A 24,606-nucleotide genomic window follows, 5' to 3' on the forward strand; every position below is an offset into this window, starting at 1 on the left:
TTATAACTTTGCTATAGAACCCATTATCAAATGGAATGTTCCAGATTACAGTGTTTGAATTTTATTTTATAATATATTCTTCGTCATAATTCACCGTTTTAGTTGTAATATTAATAAAATTTATATAACAACCGAGTAATGTGTTAAAATAAATAAAAGATAACACTTAAAAGACTTCGACAGATTACATAAATAGTTTATATACCGTTCAAAGTTCTTCCATAGTCTCCCACATCCCATCTTTAAAAGTAAAGGTCACAAAAACATAAATGCTGTGTGATTTAGAAAAGGAGTAAATATCATTTCTAATAATAAAGATGTGTTGATTTTGCTTTTTAGTGGAAGAAAATGTTAAACATCACTCACGTTTTAAATTTCACTCTTCGATCGGGCACGACGACGTAATTTTGTTTTGGTCAGCTTTTCTCTCATAACGTTTTTTGTTGGTTTGTAATGTGTATCTCGTTGACTTTTCAAAAATTGGTTTAAGTGATAAAATGAATAATTCTACATGATGACACATATTTTTGATATTTTAGGAACATCATATTTGTAGGAGTATACAGATCTGTAACCTTAACCTACCAATTTGTAAGTTATTAGCAACCGGGTGCCCAATCCGCGTGACTTTTCGGTATCGTACACATGTGGAAAATCGTTCGATTCAGGTAACATTTTTTGCTTATAATTTCCTTATTATTCGACAGATTTAAATAGAATAAAGAGCGCCGGAGACAGGAAAATGGGTGCTTTCCTCGCCACAAAGCGTTAGAAATTCTTGTTACTTTCCTCAAACACTTCGCCAAAATGTTTTTTTTTTGTTGTTCACGGACCAAATGTGTAGACAACGTACACACGGGAATTTAGGCGAAATGTTTGGAGAGAGTATTGATTAAGAGTGGCAGACATTTTGTGCTGAGGAAAGCACTCATTTTTCTGTCTTAGACGCTTTTATTTTATTAAAATGTATCAAGTAACAAGGAAATTACAAACAAAAATGTTACATGAACCGAGCAATTTTCCCCGCGAGTTCGATATCAGAAAGTCGCATGGGTCGGCCGCCCTGAGCAAAGTAACTAATAGCGGGTTAACTTGTGCGGACACTCATTAAGAGCCAAGGAGAATTACTATGCAAGATGTAAATCATATCAAACACAGCCACAACGTATCTACCATTTTGAATCTTTAAGACTGTCATGTGAGGTAAGTTAAGGGCTGCTTCTCGTTAAACAGGGACTATCTATCGGATATAACTCAAATATATCGGGCATGGCTACATACAATTCTACCTATGATTGTATGAACTATTTTAAGTATTTTTTTTTATAGATTTAAAGCTTTCCTTTTAATTTTCTTCTGCGAAGATTCCCTGTGTTTCAACTCTGGACGTAATTCAAGTAGGATTTTCAGCTTTTCAAAAAGACGGAATAAAAGAAAATGAACGCAATGAAATATGGATTATTTGCCATGAAAACAACATTGACTGAGAGGTTTGAAAGAAAAAATATATATTACCATCCCTAGATTTCATTAAAACTTTACAGATTCTTTACATTGATGTGTTAAATAGAAATGACTGATTGAAAACGTTCGTAATCTGATTTATTTCAGGATGTGGTGCAGAAAGAACGAGTAAATTATAAACGTAGTTTGATTTCGTTAATGAAGAAGTGTTACTTTTCTTCGTATGAAACGTTAACTGTGCCTTCAATCAAAAAAAAAGAAAAAAAAAAGACTGTTCTCATACCTCCCGTGCCAGACAAAATTATATTCCATCCAACAATGTTAAATCCACGCATAGAAATAAAATTTAACAAAATTGTTAAAGCCGGCCAGGAAACAATCAACAGTAGGCCTATATTATATTACTTGAAATTTGAAATTGAAATATTAACAGATGTATAAGAACACACCGATGATGGAAACAGTGTCGACAAGGTCGTTTAATAATTTGAGTGACGATAACATGTGCGAGGATTCACGCAAAAGTTACATTCCTGAATCAATATGGCACTGTTCTCAGACACACATGTCCTAGAATGCAACCATGAATCTTGCCAGTCTCAAGAAAAAAAACTGTATGGTGTAATTTGAGACTCATCCCAAAGCTCAGCTTTGTAACATGTGACCCTGATAGAGGATAAAATTATGGAGACCAAAAGAGAGAATTGTAGAAGTGATCTACTTGCTTTTAGACAGATCATAAAAGAGAACCCAATACGAAAAAGCAACACTTAATGTATAAAGATTGACACACTAGTACCAATAACGACACCTCATGGGGTAATATAATTGCTATTAAGTAAATGTTAAAGATATACATTACACCAGAAGAATGAAAAATGTAGGCGTTTTCAAAATAAACAGTAATCAATACTGAAACATAACATTCTTTAATTAACCCTTACCCTGTTAAATTTCTAAAATGGACTGGTCCATCATTCAATTTGGGCAGTACCACTTATTATTTGAAGGGATGTTCACTGAAAATTTACTGACTGAATAGCGAACAGTGCAGACCATGATCAGATCTTGGTCTGCATTGGTCGCATAGGCAGAACTACTTGCCGACAGCATGCTAAAGGTTAATAGCACGGTTTAGCACCTAAAGAGCGCTAAATACTGGTTCATTACATAAACAGACAAAATAAAGACATTTTATATATTTATTTCATTATACTCTGACGAGAAAAAGAAACACCTCGTTCAATCTCATTGTACAATATTTTGTTTACCATGATTCAAAATTAGAAGAAAAAGAAAAACAATTCCATTCGCAAGTGTGATGATTTAACAGAATTGATGGTTAATTAGACAGCATTTCATGGTCGCATTTGGCTTCAAATCTTGAATTTCAATAGACTTGTCAGGGGAATTTCACTGACACAATCAGTAGCGCGTGTGGCCACCTCTACTGGCAACCACAGGAGCAAGACGTCGCCCCACGGACCTGCACCAGTTATGTAGCAGATACCGCTACCATTTTCTGGACGTTGGCAGGTTGCGGTTGACGTTGACGTAACCGCCGTCCAAGGTAATCCCAGGCGTGTTCAATCAGATTGCAGTCCGGTGAGCACGCCGGCCAAGGCAAAACGTCAATGTTGCTCGTCTGTAAAAAGTTCTTGGTGACACGTGCAAAATGAGGTCGCGCTCTGTCATGCTGAAAGGCCAAGCCTTGGCGTTGACGGAAAATATGGACAACCACAGGATGTAATATCTGGTCGATGCAACGCCTGGCTGTGAGAATAACTTGGCACAAGACGAGTTGGGACTTAAACCTTTGGTTGATGGCTACCCAGGCCATAACTCCGCTCCACCGTAAAGATTGTGCTGCAGGACGCAATCGTTAGCGTAGCGTTCACGATGTCGTCTGTAGACACGGATGCGTCCGTCGGCGTTCCACAAGTTGAAACGTGACTCATCACTAAACACTACGTTCTGCCAACGATGACTGCGATGGTTGCGGGCCCAAATTAGACGTTGGTGACGGTGACGTAGCGTAAGAACTAGACCGCGGTAGGACCTGCGGCAGATAATTTCCCGTTCTCTAAACCGATTTCTCACTGTATGTCGACTTACAGGCTTTCCACGGTTACTAACCACTACTAGTAAACGTGACGTGGATTCAGCCGTCACAAATCTGTCATGCAAATGGCGTTGACGTAAGTAATTGTCCTGCCGTACTGACTTTACACGCGGTCGAACGAGACGCAGTTCTGTGTCGAACGAGAGACGTTAAAACATCCAGCGACTTGTTTTTGCGTTCGCCCACATTCGAGAATGGCCAAAACTTGGACTATCTCTTTGAAATTTAGCCTCGGCATTATCAAAAACTGATTAATTGTCAGAAATCTCTGAAAATATGGTCATATGTCGACTAGCACATGTACCTGTGTAAAATTCGCTCAATAAAACCACATTGGCTGTACGAGGAAATCATGAGCAGGTACGTGAATTAAAAAAATCGAATTAGTATAGGAAGGCTGTGTTTGCCGACATTTCTGACATTGCCCAACAAATTTGAACTTTGTAACGAAAATAACGCCAACTTTCGATGAGGCCTTTCTTTAACTCCTCAGAGTATAATGTGTCCCCTTCTTTTGTTAGCTGTTGGTGAAAATGTTATGCAAAAAAATATGGCTGTATCTAACTAAGATATGTTAAAAGAAGTAAGAATTCTAGAGAAATTCCATGTACCAGTGTTGAGCCTTTTAAAATGTTAAGTGGTAATATGTGATATGGTTTCGTTGAATGGCATTCACTGGACGTTATTAACAAACGTATGACGTAATATATAACGTACACTTGTTCAAAAATATAAGTGGTTTTGTGGAGTTTTACGTCGACCTATACGCTTCTGGTGGTGAGGGACCCCAGATGACCCTCTGGGCACCTCGGTAGAACTGTGGACCTTCCCTAAGCTAGCTGGATGGCTTACTCACACGTTAGAATCTTAACCCTAAGTCAGGTTTCAAACTCACAGTGTGAGAGGCAAGTGATTCGAAATGTGGGATATTAACCACTAGGTCACGGGGCGCCTTAAATATTGGTGATCTAACTAACATCTCGATAGAATTGGCAGTCAAGAGCGACAATCTAACTAAGGATGTTTATTTTGGTATAAACAAAGTTGTGTTTCTTTATATCATAGAAAGGTTTTAATTTGAGACTGTAAATAGCGAAATCGCATGTCTTCTTCTTACATTTATTGATAAGTTTTAAAGTATTCTGATAAATTTTATGTACCCTCAAGTAAATCGGATACTCTCGTGTTTCCATACTCTGTTACAACCGAACTTACTTCAGAGACCACGTCTACAAAGAAGCAACTTGCATTAAGAGACCACTTTTATTAAATTCTTTTTGTGTTGTTAAAGGAAAAATATGTTGTATCTAGAGATCAGCTGTGTTAAGAGACCGCATTTTGCCTTCTGTTAATACAAGTTGTACTGTACTTATTGGTGAAAAAGAGACACTTCCTCGTTGGCTTCCAGAGACAGTCAAAAGGCTAAATCAGGTTCCACTCCGAGTATTCTGAATCAAAGTGTAAATGTAAGGTATAAACGATGTCATTCAAATTAAGGAAGAAGTGTCATTTCAGCGCGTATACAATTATTGTCCACAGACATTTGGGCTCAGAACCTCCCCCTACCCCCCACCCTCTTTCGCCCTTGCCAACTTTCAGCAAATATTATTTTAGCATTTTGAAACAAACTGAGCATAGTTCGCGACAAGGGTAGTTACAATTTCCGCATATTAAAAATGGCAGTTAACTTGGGCGTATGGTGTGTGTGTGTGTGTGTGTGTGTGCGTGTGCGTGTGCGTGTGCGTGTGCGTGTGCGTGTGTGTGTGTGTGTGTGCAGGGGTGTTGGGGTTCGGACTTGGGGGAGGGGGAGGGGTCCTGACCTAAGAGTCTGTTTTTTCTTTTTTTATGTATTTAGTAATAGAAAGTTATACACAAATGTTAAGAGATTGAAAGCCAGTAAAATGAATATTAAACAGAAGATGATACAGGAATTTGCGACTGTTCCAGATGTGACAGGAAGGATGCCATACCATAGGAGTGATTTCTACTCACCATTCTCAGAATGTTCCTAATATTAAGAAAACTAGTAAACATTTGTTTTAAATGGAAATGCCATACAGCTATTAAAGTTAGTAAACGTTCTTTTTAAATGGCAAGGTCTTAAGATACAGCTAGTAAACGCTCTTCTTAAATGACAAGGTCTAAAATAGCAATGCCATACAGTTACATGCCATATAGTTACAGTTAGTAAACTTTCGATTTCAATGACAAGGCCATACAGTTACAGGATATATAGTTACAGTTATTAAAAGTTCGTTTTCAATGGCAAGACCATACAGTTACAGGCCATACAGTTACAGTTAGTAAACTTTCGTTTTAAATGGCAAGGCCATACAGATCACAGTTAGTAAACTTTCGTTTTCAATGGCTAGGCCATACAGTTACAGGCCATATAGTTACAGTTAGTAAACTTTCATTTTAAATGGCAAGGCCATACAGTTACAGGCTATATTGTCACAGTTAGTAAACTTTCGTTATAAATGGCAAGACCATACAGTTACATGGCATATAGTTACAGTTACTAAATGGCAAGGCCATACAGCTACAGGCCATACAGTTACAGTCAGTAAACGTTTGTTTTAAATGGCAATGCCATGCTGTTACAGGCTATATAGTTACAGTCAATAAATGTTTGTTAAATGGCAGGGTCATACAGTTACAGGCCATATAGTTTCAGTGAGTCAAGTATTGTCTTCAATGGCAAGGTCATACAGTTACAGGTTATATAGGTACAGTCACTAAACGTTTGTATTAATGGCAAGGCCATAGAGTTACAGGCCATACAGTTACAGTTAGTAAACTTTCGTCTTCAATGGCAAGGCCATACAATTAGAGGCTATAAAGGTACAGCCACTAAACGTTTGTATTAAATGGCAAGGCCATACAGTTACAGGCCATACAGTTACAGTTAGTAAACTTTCGTCTTCAATGGCAAGGCCATACAGTTACAGGATATATAGGTACAGTCACTAAACGTTTGTATTAAATGGCAAGGCCATAAAGTTACAGGCCATACAGTTTTAGTTTGTGAGCGTTCGTTTAAAATGGAAAGGTTAGTAAACGTTCGTTTTAAAATGGTTAGGTCATGCAGTTTTAAATTCCGAAGAATCGTACAGCTGTTGTCAAACGGCTAAGCCACGTGACCACGATGTTCTTAATTCATAATTGACCCTTTTCAGCTCGACTATTCAAAGAATATGTTTTTGTTTTTGTTGGGTTTAACGTCGCACCGACACAATTATAGGTCATATGGCGAATTTCCAGCTTTGATGGTGGAGGAAGACCCCAGGTGCCCCTCCGTGCATTATTTCATCACGAGCGGGCACCTGGGTAGAACCACCGACCTTCCGTAAGCCAGCTGGATGGCTTCAAAGAATATGTAGAGCTATTGGACTAAATTGCGTCGGCGTCCGCGTCCCGATTTGGTTAAGTTTTTGTATGTAAGCTGGTATCCTAGTACCCACTAGTGGGAATGGATTGAAACTTCACACACTTATTGACTGTGATAAACTGATCTACACTGCACAGGTTCCATAACTCTGTTTCGCTTTTTTTTACAAAATTATGCCCCCTTTTCGACTTAGAAATTTTAGGTTAAGGTTTTGTATGTAAGCTGGTATCTCAGTACCCACTAATGGGAATGGAATGAAACTTCACACACTTGTTTACTGTCATAATCTGACATGCACTGTGCAGGTTCCATAACTCTACTTTGCATTTTTACAAAATGATGTCCCTTTTTTGACTTAGCAGTTTTTTGGTTAAGTTTTTGTATGTAAGCTGGTATCTCAGCATCCACTAATTGGAATGGATTGAAACTTCACACACTTGTTCACTGCTATAATCTGACATGCAATGCACAGGTTCAATAACTGCACTTCGCATTTTTACAAAATTACGCCCCTTTTTTGACTTAGCAGTTTTGTATGTAAGCTGGTATCTCAGTACCCACTAATGGGAATGGATTGAAACTTCACACACTTGTCCACTGTCATAAGCTGATAAATACTGAGCAGGTTCCATAACCCTGTTTGCACTTTTGCAAAATTATGCCCCTTTTTTCGACTTTTGTATTCATTCAATTGAAAAAAAGGTTGTTGAATAGTCGAGCGTTGCTGTCTTCCGACAGCTCTTGTTGTCTTTAGACTTTCTTGAGGACGAACTTCAGAATAAAGGTAATCTAGTAAAATGTGAATGAATGTTAATGAAATGTAAGTAAGTAAGTAAGTAAGAAAGTAAGTAAGTAAACAGTTTATTAATGTCACATGTGCATAACAGAAATTAAATCATAATAAGTAAGCATACAAAGCAGCCGGCCTATGACCTATGACCTATAAGTCACTAATTGATTTAATACGTGATATGAGGTCAAATCTTTAACTCTTACCCTGCTAAATTTCTAAAACGGACTGGTCTACCATTCAATTTGGGCAACACCACTTGTTATTTGAAGGGGTGTTCACTTAAAATTTCCTGACTGAATAGCGAACAGTGCAGACTATGATCAGCCTGCACGGATATACAGGCTGATCTTGGTCTGCACTTGTCGCAAAGGTAGAATCACTTGCCGCCAGTAGGCTAAAGGTTAATCAATAATAAAATGGTTACATCAATAATCTTGGATTTTAGTTATAATTACAGGTAGAATTCATTCTGAACCTTTAAATGATATTTCTAATGTTTTGCTGTCCATTGATATCGTATACTAAATGGTATACATTGATGATCTTCTGCACAAATATGATTCAACAATATATTTTGCCCATGTTTAAGAGGTAAGTTAGTTTCTGTTCTGGTGTCATATCAGCATATTCAATGACAACAGTTACTACCCCAAGTACATCGATACGTATCTGATTATTTAGTTCAAAATCAATCAAAATCGTTTCTCATCGTCGACCACCTTTAAAGAGCAAAATCTACAGAGTCTGTGCATATCGTCCCGTTTCTGTTCTTAAAGGATTATTCCAACTGAATAACTAAACAAGTGTACAGAAATTTGTGTGTGTGTGTGTGGGGGGGGGGGGGGGGGGGGGTGTAATCTTTCATGTGTCTGTATTTTGTTTATAACTCTCCCATTTACATACATGCGTGCCTTCCCGCCATTCTACATCAAATCAGCATCTAACTTAGTAATTATAATAATGACTTCACAGGCTATGTAACAGTCCTCTAATGTTTCTGGACTCTAGGTCAAACACATTTTAGATACATGCGAAACAAACTTTTAAGCATTAGACTTTTTAAAAGCGGAGAAACCTGCTTATCTGCAAAGCTTTTGCGGAGCAATTATACAGTCCTTCAAAACTGACGCTTTATGCTTGTCACAGTTATTTCCCTTAGATCGCGTCGTATACCAGGGGTTATAATATGACCAACGTTGGACATTGTGTTGTGATGGGTAAAACAGAAGGAGAGATTAGTTTATGAAGATTTTTAACATAACCAAGGAAATCAGTGTGCTTGTACAATATTTCACTTTTAAACTTCATTTCATTCAAAGTCACTAGTTGAACAAAAGTTGGCCAAAATTTGATTGTGATATATATTGTGATGATTAAAAACAGAGGAAAAGCATAGTTTAATAACGTTTGTAATTTTATTTTTTAAATTCACTAATCAGTTACAAATTGACAGTGACATATATAAGGCTAATACAATGTGTTTAATGTCTAAATATGTTGTTTTAAATTAATGTAGTATGCGTTAAGGTGAGTTTAGACCACACTTTGTTTCTACTGTGTAAGATAGTTTATAAAACTATACTGAAAAGAGAATTACTGAATAAGATTGCAGATGAAGTTGTGAAAACACATTAATTCATGGAGGGCCTAAAAGTCTGTACCTGGCGCCGTAAAAAAGTTATTGAACGCTTTATACGGAGATAAATAGTTCAAGTCCTGCTCAAGTCCACTTTTCAAACAATTTTTTTTTGTAAAAAAAAACTGTAGAAGTTTGACCAAATTTATGATAGCCAAGGCTTTAGAATTATTAATTCTTACTTACGACTGCACAGCACAAGTGCAAGAACCTTTTATTCCCGATGTTTCTTGTTTATGTCAATTTCAGTATCTTAAACATTAAAATAATTTGGTCCCTATTCGGGTCACTCTGTCTATATAATGAAAATAATATATAATGAAAATTTGGTTCCATATAAAGACGAAACGGTTCCATATATTGCATTTCCAAATTTACATAATGAGCGAATGAACCTATATATTCTTAAAACGAATGAATAACATGAAAAATGCCCACATCCACATAAGACAGCTACGGCGTTCCATTAAACTATTTTCTGGTGTAACGGAATACAAAGATAACTATTAGGTAAGTATTTTTTTTCACTACTAATTTTTTCTTGCATTTTACGGACACATGAATTTAACATTAATTTTGCTGAAACATTCAAACTTCATAATATAAATAGAGGAACATTATGTTATAAAATAAGACGTCAGTTAGTTTAAATATTTTAGACGTTTCTTAAACTGTTTTTAAACAATACAATGTGGGGATAACGCATGTTTTTTCGTGTTATAACATCTACAGAATCCCGAGGGATTGGTTGGTACCCGAGCCCGTTAGGGCGAGGGTACCAACGTATCCCGAGGGATTCTGCTAATGTTATAACACGAAATGAACATGCGCTAACGCTATTCTAGCACAAAACGCGTAGAAACTGCTGATAAATGGATAAAATGTCTCTCAACGTCATTAATTTTCCACCAAATGCGTGGGAATGTCTAAGTTGTTTTTTACGTTGATGTCATTTCGTTTTGAATTATCCGTTTTGGGGCCGAATGACGTTTACGCTTTGCCACAGAACGTGCATATTTAAAAAGGTGTTATAACAGCACGCGAAGGCGAGAATCTCTCTGTTAACACACGTTTTCTCTCCTGTTAAAACACCCCCGAAAAGTGACAAGAACATCAGTTTTATGCTAGAATGGAAAACAACATTACACTGTTCAAAATATATATATAAATGATAAAAATACAGTTAGCTTTTGAATTTCTTCCTCCGGCTACTCCAGACCACCCACTAGCGGATGAATGACACAGTTACTGCAAAAATTAGTTGCTTTCAACATATTTTAAACAACTAATCAAACACAAACAAACTTACTTGACCAACGTCATTTATGGTTATAAAACGTATTATTGAAACCAATCCAATGCACTTTCGTTTTACAAAAAGTTTGTGGAACACCTAGAAGGATACACGACATACTGCAAAGGAAAGCTGTAAAAGGCAAACTAATCTATGTATGTACAACGGGGTGTTCGTAACCTGTATACTGTATAACTTTTCTGTATACAATCTGTAAACGAATGGAGTGGTCTCACGTTACAGCCATTGTTTACTATCTTTCCAATATATAAACTACAGACAGAAAAAGCGAATTCAAGAAAATAAAATAAGAATAGATTTTATCAAAAAAAGCTTAATTTAAGATATAATTAACTGCTAAGAGTAAGGTCTCTTCATTTTGACGTCATTGGCGTCGTTTCTATGCGACGTTATTGGCGTTACTATCACTGCTGAAGATCTGCACAAGTAGGGAAACCGGTTGTGTTCGTCTATATATGTTGCTGGACATAATCTAATAAGCTGAATATGTAATCTAGGTGAATCACCTTCACTTTCTTCTTTTTTCTTCTCTGTATTTTTGTATTACAATGAATTCTAGAAGTATATCAAAGGAAGCAAACACCAAAGAATGCAAAGAAAGAATGCGCCAGGACGATAGGGAATACAGAAACGTATGAATAGAAACCGTTTTGTGCCACCAGTGTGTAAATGAATATACTTTTTCATTTCAGAAATGATTTCCAGAACACTAACATACATTCTAATTGCCTCTTTGTGTCTGCAACCAACCGAAGGTAAGATATTCTTAATGTTTAAAGATACACTAAACTCTTTCAAGGCCATTTGGTATACTAGTATTTAAATTGTTTCATACATCTGTACTTTGTATTTTATACCGATCAAAATTTATTATTTTGTAAATTAACTCTCAGGCGGAAAATCTTAATGTCTTAAAAATTAAAAGTTGTATAAGCGGTAACTTTATTTTTAGATGAATATGTTTGGGGGCTGCCCAAACTCCCGCTTTACCTCTACACCCCAACTTGCTGCGCATGCGCATTGTAAACTTCCGGGGACCGTTAGTGCATTCTACCCTAAGCGGGGTATTGTTGCATTTTTTCCCTCATATATTTTATTTTGCAATTTTAGGTTGGCTACTCACCATTAGTCTTGGAGTCGCCGGATTTGTTGCTGGTCCTATCGTGGCCCCGATAGCATTGGGGGCAGCTGGATTTGGTGCCGGTGGTATTGCCGGCGGAAGTCTTGCCGCCGCCGCGATGGCTTCATACGGAGGCGCTGTTGCGGCTGGCTCTGCTCTTTCACTTGCTCAGTCAGCCGGTGCCGCAGGAATAGGATTGGCGGGAAAGGTAGCCGCAGGGGCTGTTGGAGCGGCAGTCGGAGCCTTGTATGAGAATTCCTAATGTGAAAATGGCTGAGAGTAATTTTTAATAGAACAGTTGCAGCCTGTTTCAAAATTAGACCATTGCTGAATAATCTTTGAAATGTTGTTAATTTAATTCAAAAGTCTTTGAATGAATCGAAAAGAATACAAATATATTTCTAATCGAAGTAGAAAATTATCTTTAAACGAATCAAACGCATATTTTATACACTAGAAAATAAACCTTTATATCTCATAAGCAAACCAGATATATCTTAAATACACGTTGTAAACTTGATTTTGTTTCGTTATTTGTTACTTTTGTTATTCTTTTTCATGCATTTTATGTCTTCACTAAGTTTCACGGGTCATGTTTTTTGCACTAAGCTATTTTCTATTCTTTTTCCCCTGCCCAGTAAGTACGTATTGTAAGTAAATGGCAAGGCCATACAGTCACAGGTCATACAGTTATAGCTAGTAAATGACAAGACCATACAGTTAAAGGCCTTACAGCTGCAGTAAGTAAACGTTCCTTTTAAATGTTAACTGACAAGTACATACAATTACAGGCCATATAGTAATAGTTAGTAAATCTTAAGGCCATACAGTTACCGGCCATATAGTTACAGTTAGTAAACATTCCTTTTAAACGTTAAATGGCAAGGGCATATATTTACAGGCCATACATTTACAGTTAGTAAATGGCAGGGCCATAGAGTTACAGGCCATTAAGTTACAGTAAGTAAACGTTCGTTTTAAATGACATGGCCATGCAGTTACAGGCCATATAGTTACAGTTAGTAAACGTTTATTTTAAATGGCAAGGTCACACATTTACAGGCCATACAGATAGAGTTAGTAAATGGCAAGGTCATACAGTTATAGTTAGTAAACGTTTGTTATGAATGGCAAGGCAATACAATTAGAGGACATATAGTTACAGTTAGTAAACGTTCCTTTTAAAAGTTAAATGACAAGGGCATATAGTTACAGGTCATACATTTACAGTTAGTAAATGGCAGGGCCATAGAGTTACAGGTCATAAAGTTACAGTTAATAAACGCACGTTTTAAATGAAATGGCCATGCAGTTACAGGCCATATAGTTACAGCTAGTAAACGTTTATTTTAAATGGCAGGGCCATATAGTTACAGGCCATATACTTACAGTTAGTAAACGTTCCTTTTAAAAGTTAAATGGCAAGGGCGTATAGTTACAGGTCATACATTTACAGTTAGTAAATGGCAGGGCCATAGAGTTACAGACCATTAAGTTACAGTTAGTAAACGTTCGTTTTAAATGACATGGCCATGCAGTTACAGGCCATATAGTTACAGTTAGTAAACGTTTATTTTAAATGGCAAGGTCACACAGTTACAGGCCATATAGATATAGTTAGTAAATGGCAAGGCCATACAGTTATAGTTAGTAAACGTTTGGTATGAATGACAAGGCAATACAGTTAGAGGACATATAGTTACAGTTTGTAAACGTTTGTTTTAAATGGCAAGGTCAAACAGTTACAGGCCATGCATTTACAGTAAGTAAACGTTTGTTTAAAATGGCAAGGCCATATAGTTACAGGCCATACAGTTGCAGTTAGTAAATGACAAGGCCAAATATTTACGGGTTATATAGTATCAGTAAGGACATCCAGTTACAGGCCATATAGTTACAGTTAGTAAACGTTCTTTATAAATGACAATTCCATACAGCTACGGGCCATATGCTTACAGTTTGTAAACGTTCGTTGTAAATGACAAGGCCATAGAGTTACAGGCCATAATACTTACAGTTAGTAAACGTTCTTTTTAAATGACAAGTCCATATAGTTACGGGCCATATACTTACAGTTAGTAAACGTTCGTTGTAAATGAGAAGGCCATACTGTTACAGGCCATATACTTACAGTTAGTAAACGTTCTTTTTAAATGACAAGTCCATACAGTTACGGGCCATATACTACAGTTAGTAAACGTTCGTTGTAAATGACAAGGCCATAGAGTTATAGGCCATATACTTACAGTTAATAAACGTTCTTTTTAAATTGCAAGGACATACAGTTACGGGCCATATAGTTACAGTTAGTAAACGTTCTTTTTAAATTGCAAGGACATACAGTTACAGGCCATATAGTTACAGTTAGTAAACATTTGTTTTAAATGGCAAGGTCATAGGTTACAGGCTATACAGTTACATTTAGTAGACTTTCGTTTTAAAACGGTTATGCTATATAGTTTTCATTTTCTAAGAATCTTACAGCTGTTGTCAAGTAAGTAAGTAAGTAAGTAAATAGTTTATTATTGTGACATGTGCATAACAAAAATTAGATCAAAATAAGTAAGCATGCAAAGCAACCGGCCCAATGGACCTGTGACCTATAAGTCACTAATTGATATAATACGTGATATGAGGTCAAATCTTTACCTATTACCCTGCTTAATTTCTAAAACGGACTGGTCTACCATTCAATTTGGGCAACACCACTTGTTATTTGAAGGGGTGTTCACTTAAAATTTCCTGACTGAATAGTGAACAGTGCAGACTATGATCAGCCTGCACTGATCTTGGTCTGCACTGGTCGCAAAGGCAGAATCACTTGCCCCCAGTAGGCTAAAGGTTAATCAATAATAAAATGGTTACAGCAATAATCTTGGATTTTAGTTATAATTACAGGTAGAATTAGAATTCTGAACCTTTAAATGATATTTCTTATGTTTTGCTGTCCATTGATATCCGTAGTTAACAAGATGGTATACATTGTTGATCTTCTGGACAAATTTGATTCAACAATATATTTTGCCTATTTTCGAGGGTTTGTGTTTTAGAGGTAAGTTAGTTTCTGTTCCGTCGTCATAAAACAACAGATACTTCCCTTAGTACATTGATACGTATCTGATTTATATTATGGATAGATAGTTTATTCAAACAAAAGGCAAAATTATATAGTTCAATGTCAATCATAAAGTGTTTTTTTACATGCTCGACTACATTTGAAGAGCAAATTCTACAGTCTTTTTCTTCCGGTTCTCCTTCATGTCGTTACGTTTCTGCTCTTAAAGTAGTGGGCGTGGGAAGTGTTGTTAAACCTTTCATGTAAGTCATCAATCAATCAGGGCTGTATACTTCGATCTTCTCAGATCATTCAGCACGACTTTTATGACATGCTCTTGTGCTCAGTCAAACCGAGCGAGCCTGCAACATTTTCGGTTTTGTCGTGTTGAGCGACCTGTGGAGTTTCAACTTTTTCTACTTTATTGTGTAGTTCCACCATTTACATATATGCGTCCCTTTCCGTCTTTCTGAATCAAATCAGTGTCTAACTAAGTAAGTATTAAAATGAACTCACAGACTATGTAACAGTCCTCTTATGTTGCTGGAAACTAGGTCGAACACGTTTTAGATACAAGCAACACAAACTGTTAAGTATTCGGCTTTTTAACAGCGGAAAAGCTTTTGTTACGTTGGCACCAACGCGGCCACATGCGACAAAAATAAAAAAGTCGAGCTAAAAATACGTGATTCTGAAGCATCCTTACTTTTTTCCTATAAACACTTTTCGAAATGGGTGTTTCCTGAGCGTAATTCAGTCATAAGCATATTAAAATTGAAATTTAAATCACTTGCCTTTCACCAATGTCGGTTTGGAACCTTGCTTAGGGTGGAGCATTCTTTAAGTGAGGAAGTCATCCAGTTGGTTTACGGAACGTCACTGGTTTTACCCAAGTTTTCGCCCATGCCTGATAAAAGTTTGGGAGCACCATTGGTCTTCATCCACCAGTAAAGTTTGAAAAAGTCACCATATGACTTATGTTGCATCAATGTGAAAATATCAGTTACTATAGAATTTTAATTTTTAGTTCTTGGACAGTTTTATGGAAATAAAAACTAAAGATATCTATCGCTATTGTGGATATTTGGAAACATTTTCAAAGTGCAAAGTATACGCTTTAAGCAAAAAAAAAAAGAAAAAAAAAAAAGAAAAAAAGGAAAAAATAAGCAAAAACAACACACCCTCCCCCCCCCCCCCCCCGCCCCCACCCCTCTAAAAAACGTTTATTTTTTCCATTTGTCAGCTTCGTCGGATATTCAGATAGTGTAGTAATTCTTTTTTAGAAAGAGAGGACAGTATTTTAGTATTGAATACTTTTAGTTTTCTAATAGATTTAATAATGATTTACTATACTATATAATTGCATGTGTATTTTTTCTCTGAATGAATTGACAAATGAATGAGTCACTAAGTTTTCTTTACTGTTTGGTGTACTTTATCATTTGCTTTTAAAGTGAAAACATGAATTGATACTTGAAACAAGATTATAACCGAATCAAATATAATTTAAGAGATTTTGATAATCATGAGTGAACATCACATGGTCACGTGAAATCTCCACTATTCTCTCTTTCATAACACTGGTTATATGTCATTGTATAACATTTCATGATTTTGGATGGTGTTATAAGTTGCAACATTAACATTTCAAACATGCTGAATTCACTCTTTTGTTTTTTTATCTGTTAGACACATACATAATTATGTTGCCTTCAAATCATCTATGGACGACTTAATGCAATAGAAAAATAAGGGAAATAACGTCCCTTCCTTCTTTTAATAGTAGACAAATGTACTTCAAATGGTATAGATCCAAAATACCTTACATCATTTATTAATATCTCCTTTAATAATATCTTAAGTTAAGTGTAATCCTTTAATACACCATAGCTTGAGATTTCATGATACCATAAATCACAAAACATGATCGGGTTGGCATAATATGGTACGGCCGGGAGGTATATCATATTATCACGTAAATCTTAATTTAACTGTTTTTGTAATGGGTATACATATATAGCTACTAGTCTAAAAGTTAACAAACCTAAAAATCTAGATACACGCGCGTGCACACATTGAACACAGAAAACATTACAAGTTAAAGCATACCAAAAGTTCCTTCTAGGGCACATCTATATAAATATAAAATGACCATATTGTAAAATTTTGGTTGCAATGTCTGTTTTATACTGCCAAAAATATCAGGTAAGTATTTACGCTAGTTATTTAGGTTAACATAAATTGTTAAATCCAACAACAAATTAAATCTGTTACCTCTTTCAGTAGAGTAAATTAGGCAATAAGACATTGACCTGGTCAATCTATTATGATTCGATGCACATAATAGCACATTTTCAGATTACAGGTATCACTACATCACACTCAATGCGGTCATCCCTATTATTAGTAACAAACATGCATGGCTCAGAGATTTTCAAACAGTAGAATTCTATAGCACATAGAGTTAATTACTGTAAGGGTTGCATTTATACATTCTTATATCTCATAGTAAATGATGTACCTGGCCGTGTTGCAAAATTTGGTTATATTTAATCACTAAAATGCATACTAACTGAGATGGTTGAATATTTGGTGCATTTTGTTCATATCTTTTTTAATTAATAATTCATGAATAAAATGTACATCAAAGAAGTATAAAATACACAGAATGGCAACTGGCTGTAATCTCGCGTGAGCTCGTGTCAGAGCGTGATTCGGCGTTATCTTACTAAAAACAAACATCGGCGAGCATGCAGTTACAATTTGTACCTTTAAAACTACATTTAAAATACATGTTAGCTTCTAAAACAAAACTAGTTTAATGAGAAATGGTCTTAAGACACGAAGTACAGGGGTTTTTTTGGCATCGAAAGAAGCGTGGTCATACGGTGATAATTATTTTACCGATGAATAATTGCTTTCGCATACAAAATGGCGCGTGGAGAAAGCGCCACTTCCGGTAACGAGATCTCGTTTTTTTGTCACGGGAGGTTGGCGAGATTTGCTCTATATGCCTTTCAAGTTGCCAATCTATTTATTTTATAGCTCTTTTATAGCTCTTTGTGTACATGTAAAAATTGATCATATACACACGAGATTTATTTTTCTAATATTCTTAGTAAAAAAATAAAAATGCACATACATGTACAATGTCTTGACAGTTGTGAAATAAGAACATCTGCATGATTTAGATACAGTAGTATAATGGGTTTTAATTTTATAGCCTGTTTTAAGCTACTTAATTAATGTATCAAGTGAAGGTGCTGGACAAACTTTTAAACTATTATTTTCCACGATGTTATTAGAAGATATTTGTTAATGATAATAAATGGATGGTATTTTGTAACAATCACTGATTTTGTTTACGACGGAAAATGACAAAAGATACAGAAGGATTTTGATGAATTAAATTTGAATTTAGAAAGTTTTACACATATTATTATTGTTTATGTAATTTTGAATGATTGTGAAAAACGCAGAAAAAAGTATTGTTTCATTTTTGTTACATATTTAAAATTGGTAAAATTTGTTCTGACAAATTCTACTTGTTTTTTTTTTTCTTTATTGTTTGAGGCAGCATTATTATCATTTTATTCCAATTTAGGTTATGAAAATCATGAGTCTATTAACTGAAGCAATGTAAACTGTCATACAACTTCCCCACAACTGAGTGAACTCAAATACTGATCAATTGTTTTAATTTATTTAACAAAAAAATAAATTTTCTTACAAAGTAAGACAGTTGTTCATGATCTCCCGACTCTGGTTTATATTGACAGATCACATTATGTAACTTTCATATGTATGTATTTACTTTTTGATTGATATAGATTGCAATCTAAGGCTTCAATAACAGATGTTTTATTTTCCTATCGGTGTCATGTTTTGTTTACCTTTACCAGTGATAATACAGAACAATGTGTGATTTGATTTCATTAAAGTATTCCTGAATTATTATTTCTTATAACTAATGTCATAGCTCTCAGTATATAAATTTCAACATGAATAAGATTGTGTGAAAACAGTTTACTACATGTTAATAATAACATCAAGTAAAGTGAATATTTTCTGTAATTCAGTCTACAGAGTTCTAGGACATATCTGAAATCCATTTACAGTTCTTAAACAGAAAAAAATATGTGTATAACTTCATACAATCATCACACAATTCATTGAGTCTATATAAATAACACACATCTCTCTAAACCTGGGTTTTATCAGGTCATTCTAAAAATAGACACAGGGGCTGATTAGAGAATGTGCTATTAGAGGGTCACAATGGGGTTTGTTTTCACATATTATTAACCATGCATTTGAAGGTAACGATAATATTTGGTTGTTTACATTTAAATTTGCTGATATATGTCTATCAGGTGAATGTACATATGTTTTGTTCAGGAGGAAATAAAAGAATCAATTAATCATACTCGGGTTTAGTACTATGTAATCCATGGTGTGGTCTCAATTGAGAAAGAATAGTTTAACGTCAGAGGTTATTTCTAAGGTCACGGAGTTTTACTGGCCAGCTTGTAATGACAACAGCTTTCGGTATCAGTAGCTCAGTCAAGTGTGACTTATTGAACTATGATATTCCTTCTCAAGAGAAGGAATATTAGACATTTGCGAATTAAGTCTACGTGGACTGTGAACACCTAAGACGATAGATTTTTCAAGGGGACCATCTCAACTTAATTTGATTATATTATGCGCGGTAGGAAAAAGAGTTTATAAGGGCAATAGGGTTTGGGTTACTATAACATCACTATGCGGTAGGTGATATAAGTTTTTAGCTCGACTTTTTTAAGAAAAAATAGAGCTACTGTACTCGCTCCGGCGTCGGCGTCGGCGTTGCCGTTGGTTAAAGTTTTTGATAAAGTCAAATATCTCTGTTTTTATCAAAGCTATTGACTTGAAACTTACAATAGTTATTTACTATCAAAGTCTACACCAGAAGAAATAATCCCCATAACTCTGATTTGAATTATAATAGAATTATGCTCCATTTTAACTTAGAATTTCTGGTTTAAGTTTTTGATAAAGTCAAATATCTCTGTTACTGTTAAAGCTATTGACTTGAAACTTAAAATAGTTATTTACTATCGAAGTCTACACCAGGAAAAACAATCTTCATTACTCTGATTGAATTTTGACAGAAAAATGCCCCTTTTTAACTTAGAATATTCGGTTAAAATGTTTGATAAATTCAAATATATCTGTTACCATCAAAGGCTCACCAGGAGAAACAATCCCCATAACTCTGGTTTCAATTTTGATAGAATTATGCCCTTCTTAACTACTATCGAAGTCTACACCAGGAAAGTCAGTTCCCATAACTCTGATTTGAATTGTGACAGAATTATGTCCCATTTTACATAGATTTTTTTTTGATAAAGTTTTGATAAAATCAAATATCTCTGCTATTATTAAAGCTTTTGACTTGAAACTTGAAATACGTTTTTACAGTCAAAGTCTTCACGCGGAGAAATAATCCCCATTACTCTGATTTGAATTTTTACAGAGTTATGTTCCGTTTTAACTTGGAATCTTTTTACTGGCAAAGCTCTAATTCAGAGTCAAGCACTGAAAAATGTCGAACGCGCTGTCTTACGGAAGTAGTATTAAATATAGCGTTTCTAAGCCAATCTGACCCCACTTGACCCCATTTCCCTATTCTATAAGTGGACTCTAACTTTACCCTAAACTTAAAATACTAACTTGGTACCCTTGATACCCTGAAAATCTTTTAAATCTTTAGTTAAACCGAATGAAAACCTCTGGTTTAACAAAAAAAAAAAAACAAAAAAACATTTAGTCTTTGGTCCGGACTGACCAATGCTGGACAATTTAAAACCCACAGGTTTTAAACCCAGTTAAAAGTTTTAAATACATATGATATAGATGAGTTTACAGAATAAAATATATTGTTTGAAAGAAGAAGATTTACTGATAATAAATCCTCATTATGTTACAAACAAAAAACGGGAGAAAAATGATAAGGGCTATTGTTCATCTTGTGGAAAAATGAAATCAAAGTTTGTTAAAAGTACAGGGGGTAATTTAGATATTCACAAAGCAATGTTACCTTTATTACCTAAGAAATGTTTAACACTCCCAGGATATAATTATTGTGGGCCAGGAAATCCCCTAGATAATGGACCCCCTGTCAATGAACTGGATGCAGTATGTATGGACCATGATTTTTGCTATGACAGTGGTGTAAAAAAGGGCACATGTGATAAGCAAATGCTTTCCAATTTAAATAACACTAAATCAAAAACATTTGGAGAAAAGATTGCAAAACATTTAGTTGTGAAACCTATAATTAAAACGAAATACAAACTTGGGCTGGGACAAAAACAAAAGTTAAAAAACGGGAAAAGGGGGTAGAGTATACCCCCGGAATTACATGGAGTGATGAATTAGCAGAAGAATTACACAAACCAATTAAAAGAAAATTTAGGAAATGAAGAGTGATTGTTCATGATATTGATGATACTTGGTCAGCTGATTTAGTTGACATGCAAGCTTTTTCAAAATATAATAAAGGAGTAAAGTACTTGTTAACCGTTATTGATATATTCAGTAAATATGCTTGGGTTATTCCATTAAAGAATAAAACTGGAGAATCTGTTACAGAAGCATTTGAAAAAATAATTTCAGAAGGTAGAATTCAGGGACGAAAGTCCTCGAAGACTGCAAGGATTCCACAAAATTTATGGGTAGATGAAGGAAAAGAATTTTATAATAAAAAGTTTGAATCATTTTTGAATAAAATTAACATGTACCATACATTTAATGAAGGAAAGGCTGTAGTTATTGAAAGATTTAATAGAAGTTTAAAAAGAATAATGTGGAAATATTTTACAGCAAATAATACTTATACTTATTTAGATAATTTGCAGGATATGGTTGATAAATATAACAAAACAAAACATTCTAGTATAAAAATGACACCAACCGAAGCTAGTAAAAACTTAAATAAAGGTTCTATTTACTTTAGTTTATATGGTGATTTAAAGATACCAAAGAGTAAAGCAAAATTTAAAATTGGTGATCGAGTTCGCTTAAGCAGACTTAAAAGACATTTTGAAAAAGGATATACACCAAACTGGACAGAGGAAATATTTATAATTTATAAAATTAATAATACAAATCCCAGAACATACACTATAAAAGATTTAAATGATGAAATAATTCAGGGTTCATTTTATGAACAAGAACTTTTACCTACTACACAAGAGGTTTTTAGAATAGAAAAAGTTATCAGACGAGACTATAAGAAAAAACAAGCTTTAGTAAAATGGAAAGGTTACAATGAAAAATTTAATAGTTGGGTACCATTTAGTGAATTGGAAGAAATTTAATTTAAAAAAATATATTATATAAATGAGTCATAAAAATCTAATTACTAATAATGGAATAGAAACAATAGATCAATTAATTATTCACTTAACTAAACTAGCTGCTGCTTACAGAAAAAGTTATACATTTTGTGGGAGAGTAAATACCGGATTATATATTACAGCAGGTATCTTTGGTTGTTCAGCTGCATTAGCACTTGTTCCAGCTATTCCTATATTTGTAGCAGTTGCTGGCGCTGTTCCATCAGTAATTACCATATTTACTAACAGACTAAAACTTGACGACAAGAAATTTATTTTAAAAGCACATCATCACAAAATAAAACAACTTATAACAAAAGCACGGATCGCAGCTTTAGCTGTTCATGACCCTAATGATCATGGAAAAGTAAATAAAGAAGAAGAGAAACAAGTTATTCAGGATAATTTTACAATACTATTAGAAATGCAGAAAGAAAAAAAATATTCAATGCCTTTTGAAACGTATATGAAGGAATTTAAACTTAACGGATATAAAAGTAAAAAAGAAGAAGAGCTGTATTAAATTTTACGTGCGTTTTTAGAGATTTTTTTCTATAAGTATATTATATAGATGGTTAATAGAAAGGTAGATAGAATGATTATGCCAAAATTATCTAGCACTTTAGGAGAAATAATGAATCCAGACAAAAATTCATATAAAAAAAGTTCTTAAAAGAAGAAAATGTTATTAAATCAAACTTGATCAAATAGTTAGTGATGAATATAAAAATCACGTTATTGATAAATTACAAAATGTTATAGATCCTTATCTTTTAAAAAATAATTTATTTGAATGGAACTGTGGTTGTCTATTAACTGAAGAAGAAAATGCTGAAAGATTATGTGATTGTCCAAGACCAAATAATATTCGAAACAATCCTAAAAAAGTTATTGCAACCAATTATGATACTAATGAAGAAAAAACATATAAAAGCACTTATGCAGCATCCAAAGACCTTAATATTAATTCAGGGTTAATAACAATGTGCTGCAAAGGAAAAAACCAAGTTAAAAGTGGAATATCAAAAACCAGTGGAAAAAGATATAAATTTTAATATTTTAGTTCTTCTTAAACTTTATTTATTTTATTGTTTTTTTAATCCTTTTTTCCTTAGTGATTTTTTTCTAAATATAATATATAGATGGAAATCGAGAGATCTACAAAACAATATTATAAGAAAATTGAAATTAAAATTACATATAGACAAGATCCAAAAAATCAATTATATTATAAACGACTCTTATGAAATACTTAAATCTGAACTTAAAACTTTAAAAGGTATAAAAATAAACGTTGTTTTAAAAATAACTTTTGCAAAAATGGATAAAACTGATACAATATATAAATCAGCTTATTTTCAATCAAAGGCTTTAGAAATTATTAACACAAACGAAATAAAAATAACTTTACATCAAGCTTTTGATGAAATAATAAATAGAATTGGTAATTGGATTTCTGAAGGTAGCGGCTGGAGAATAGTTATTTATTTATTTTGTTGGGTTTAACGTCGCACCGACACAATTTTAGGTCATATGGCGACTTTCCAGCTTTAATGGTGGAGGAAGACCCCAGGTGCCCCTCCGTGCACTATTTCATCACGAGCGGGCACCTGGGTAGAACCACCGACCTTCCGTAAGCCAGCTGGATGGCTTCCTCACGTGAAGAATTCTACGCCCCAAATGAGGTTTCGAACCCACATCGATGAGGGGCAAATGGTTTGAAGTCAACGACTCTAACCACTCGGCCACGGAGGCCCCGGCTGGAGAATAGAGTCAGTTGATGCTCATTATATAAATAGATATAAGTATAGTCCATTGGCTGCTTCAAGTTATTTAGAATTACCAAAACCATTACAAAATCCAAAGAAAGGATTGATAAATATAAAGAATGATGATAATGAATGTTTCAGATGGTGTCATTTAGCTTACAAATTTCCTGTAACAAAACATTCTGAAAGAGTTTCAAATGATAAAAAACATATAAACGATCTTGATTATACTGGAATTAAATTTCCTGTTACATTAAATCAAATACCTAAAATAGAAGTTTTAAATGAAATATCATTTAATATATTTGGTTATGAAGAACCTGCAGGTATTTATCCATTGTACATATCAAAATATCAATACGAAGAACACTGTGACATGTTATTAATCAATAAAGATAAGATAAATGGCGACTGTAAATCACCAGGGACCCCAGTCCATCATTATGTTTGGATAAAAGACTTTAATAGATTAATGTTTAAAAAAACAAAATATCAGCATAAAAAACATTTTTGTAAAAGCTGCCTGCAGCATTTTTCTCAAGAAAGAATATTAAATGAA

At 34.5% G+C, this 24,606-nt stretch overlaps 2 protein-coding genes across 2 annotated transcripts in view; both read left to right on the forward strand.

Moving 5' to 3' along the window:
- Positions 1 to 9,897: 9,897 nt before the first annotated feature.
- The window catches only part of LOC123547366 (interferon alpha-inducible protein 27-like protein 2A), a 110,437-nt gene continuing 95,728 nt past the window's right edge, over positions 9,898 to 24,606 (forward strand). Inside the window, exon 1 of the mRNA XM_053551619.1 lies at positions 9,898 to 9,916. The gene's annotated coding sequence lies outside the window, so the exon portion shown is untranslated. The remainder of the gene's footprint in view (positions 9,917 to 24,606) is intronic.
- LOC123548086 (interferon alpha-inducible protein 27-like protein 2A) lies at positions 11,128 to 12,361 on the forward strand. The gene is made up of 3 exons (XM_045335320.2): positions 11,128 to 11,218; positions 11,414 to 11,476; positions 11,832 to 12,361. The coding sequence occupies exons 2-3, from the start codon at positions 11,416 to 11,418 to the stop codon at positions 12,101 to 12,103; spliced, it is 333 nt and encodes a 110-aa protein (XP_045191255.2). The 5' UTR covers positions 11,128 to 11,218; positions 11,414 to 11,415; the 3' UTR covers positions 12,104 to 12,361.

The sequence above is a fragment of the Mercenaria mercenaria genome, chromosome 9 (assembly GCF_021730395.1).
Source record: "Mercenaria mercenaria strain notata chromosome 9, MADL_Memer_1, whole genome shotgun sequence".
NCBI classification, from domain to species: Eukaryota; Metazoa; Mollusca; class Bivalvia; order Venerida; family Veneridae; genus Mercenaria; species Mercenaria mercenaria.

Bases quoted from the DNA above. Each gene is read 5' to 3' on its own strand.
- LOC123548086 (XM_045335320.2), top strand. From the start codon at position 11,416: ATGATTTCCAGAACACTAACATACATTCTAATTGCCTCTTTGTGTCTG. The intron at 11,477-11,831 runs GTAAGATATTCT...TTGCAATTTTAG, and splicing joins GTGTCTGCAACCAACCGAAG to GTTGGCTACTCACCATTAGT.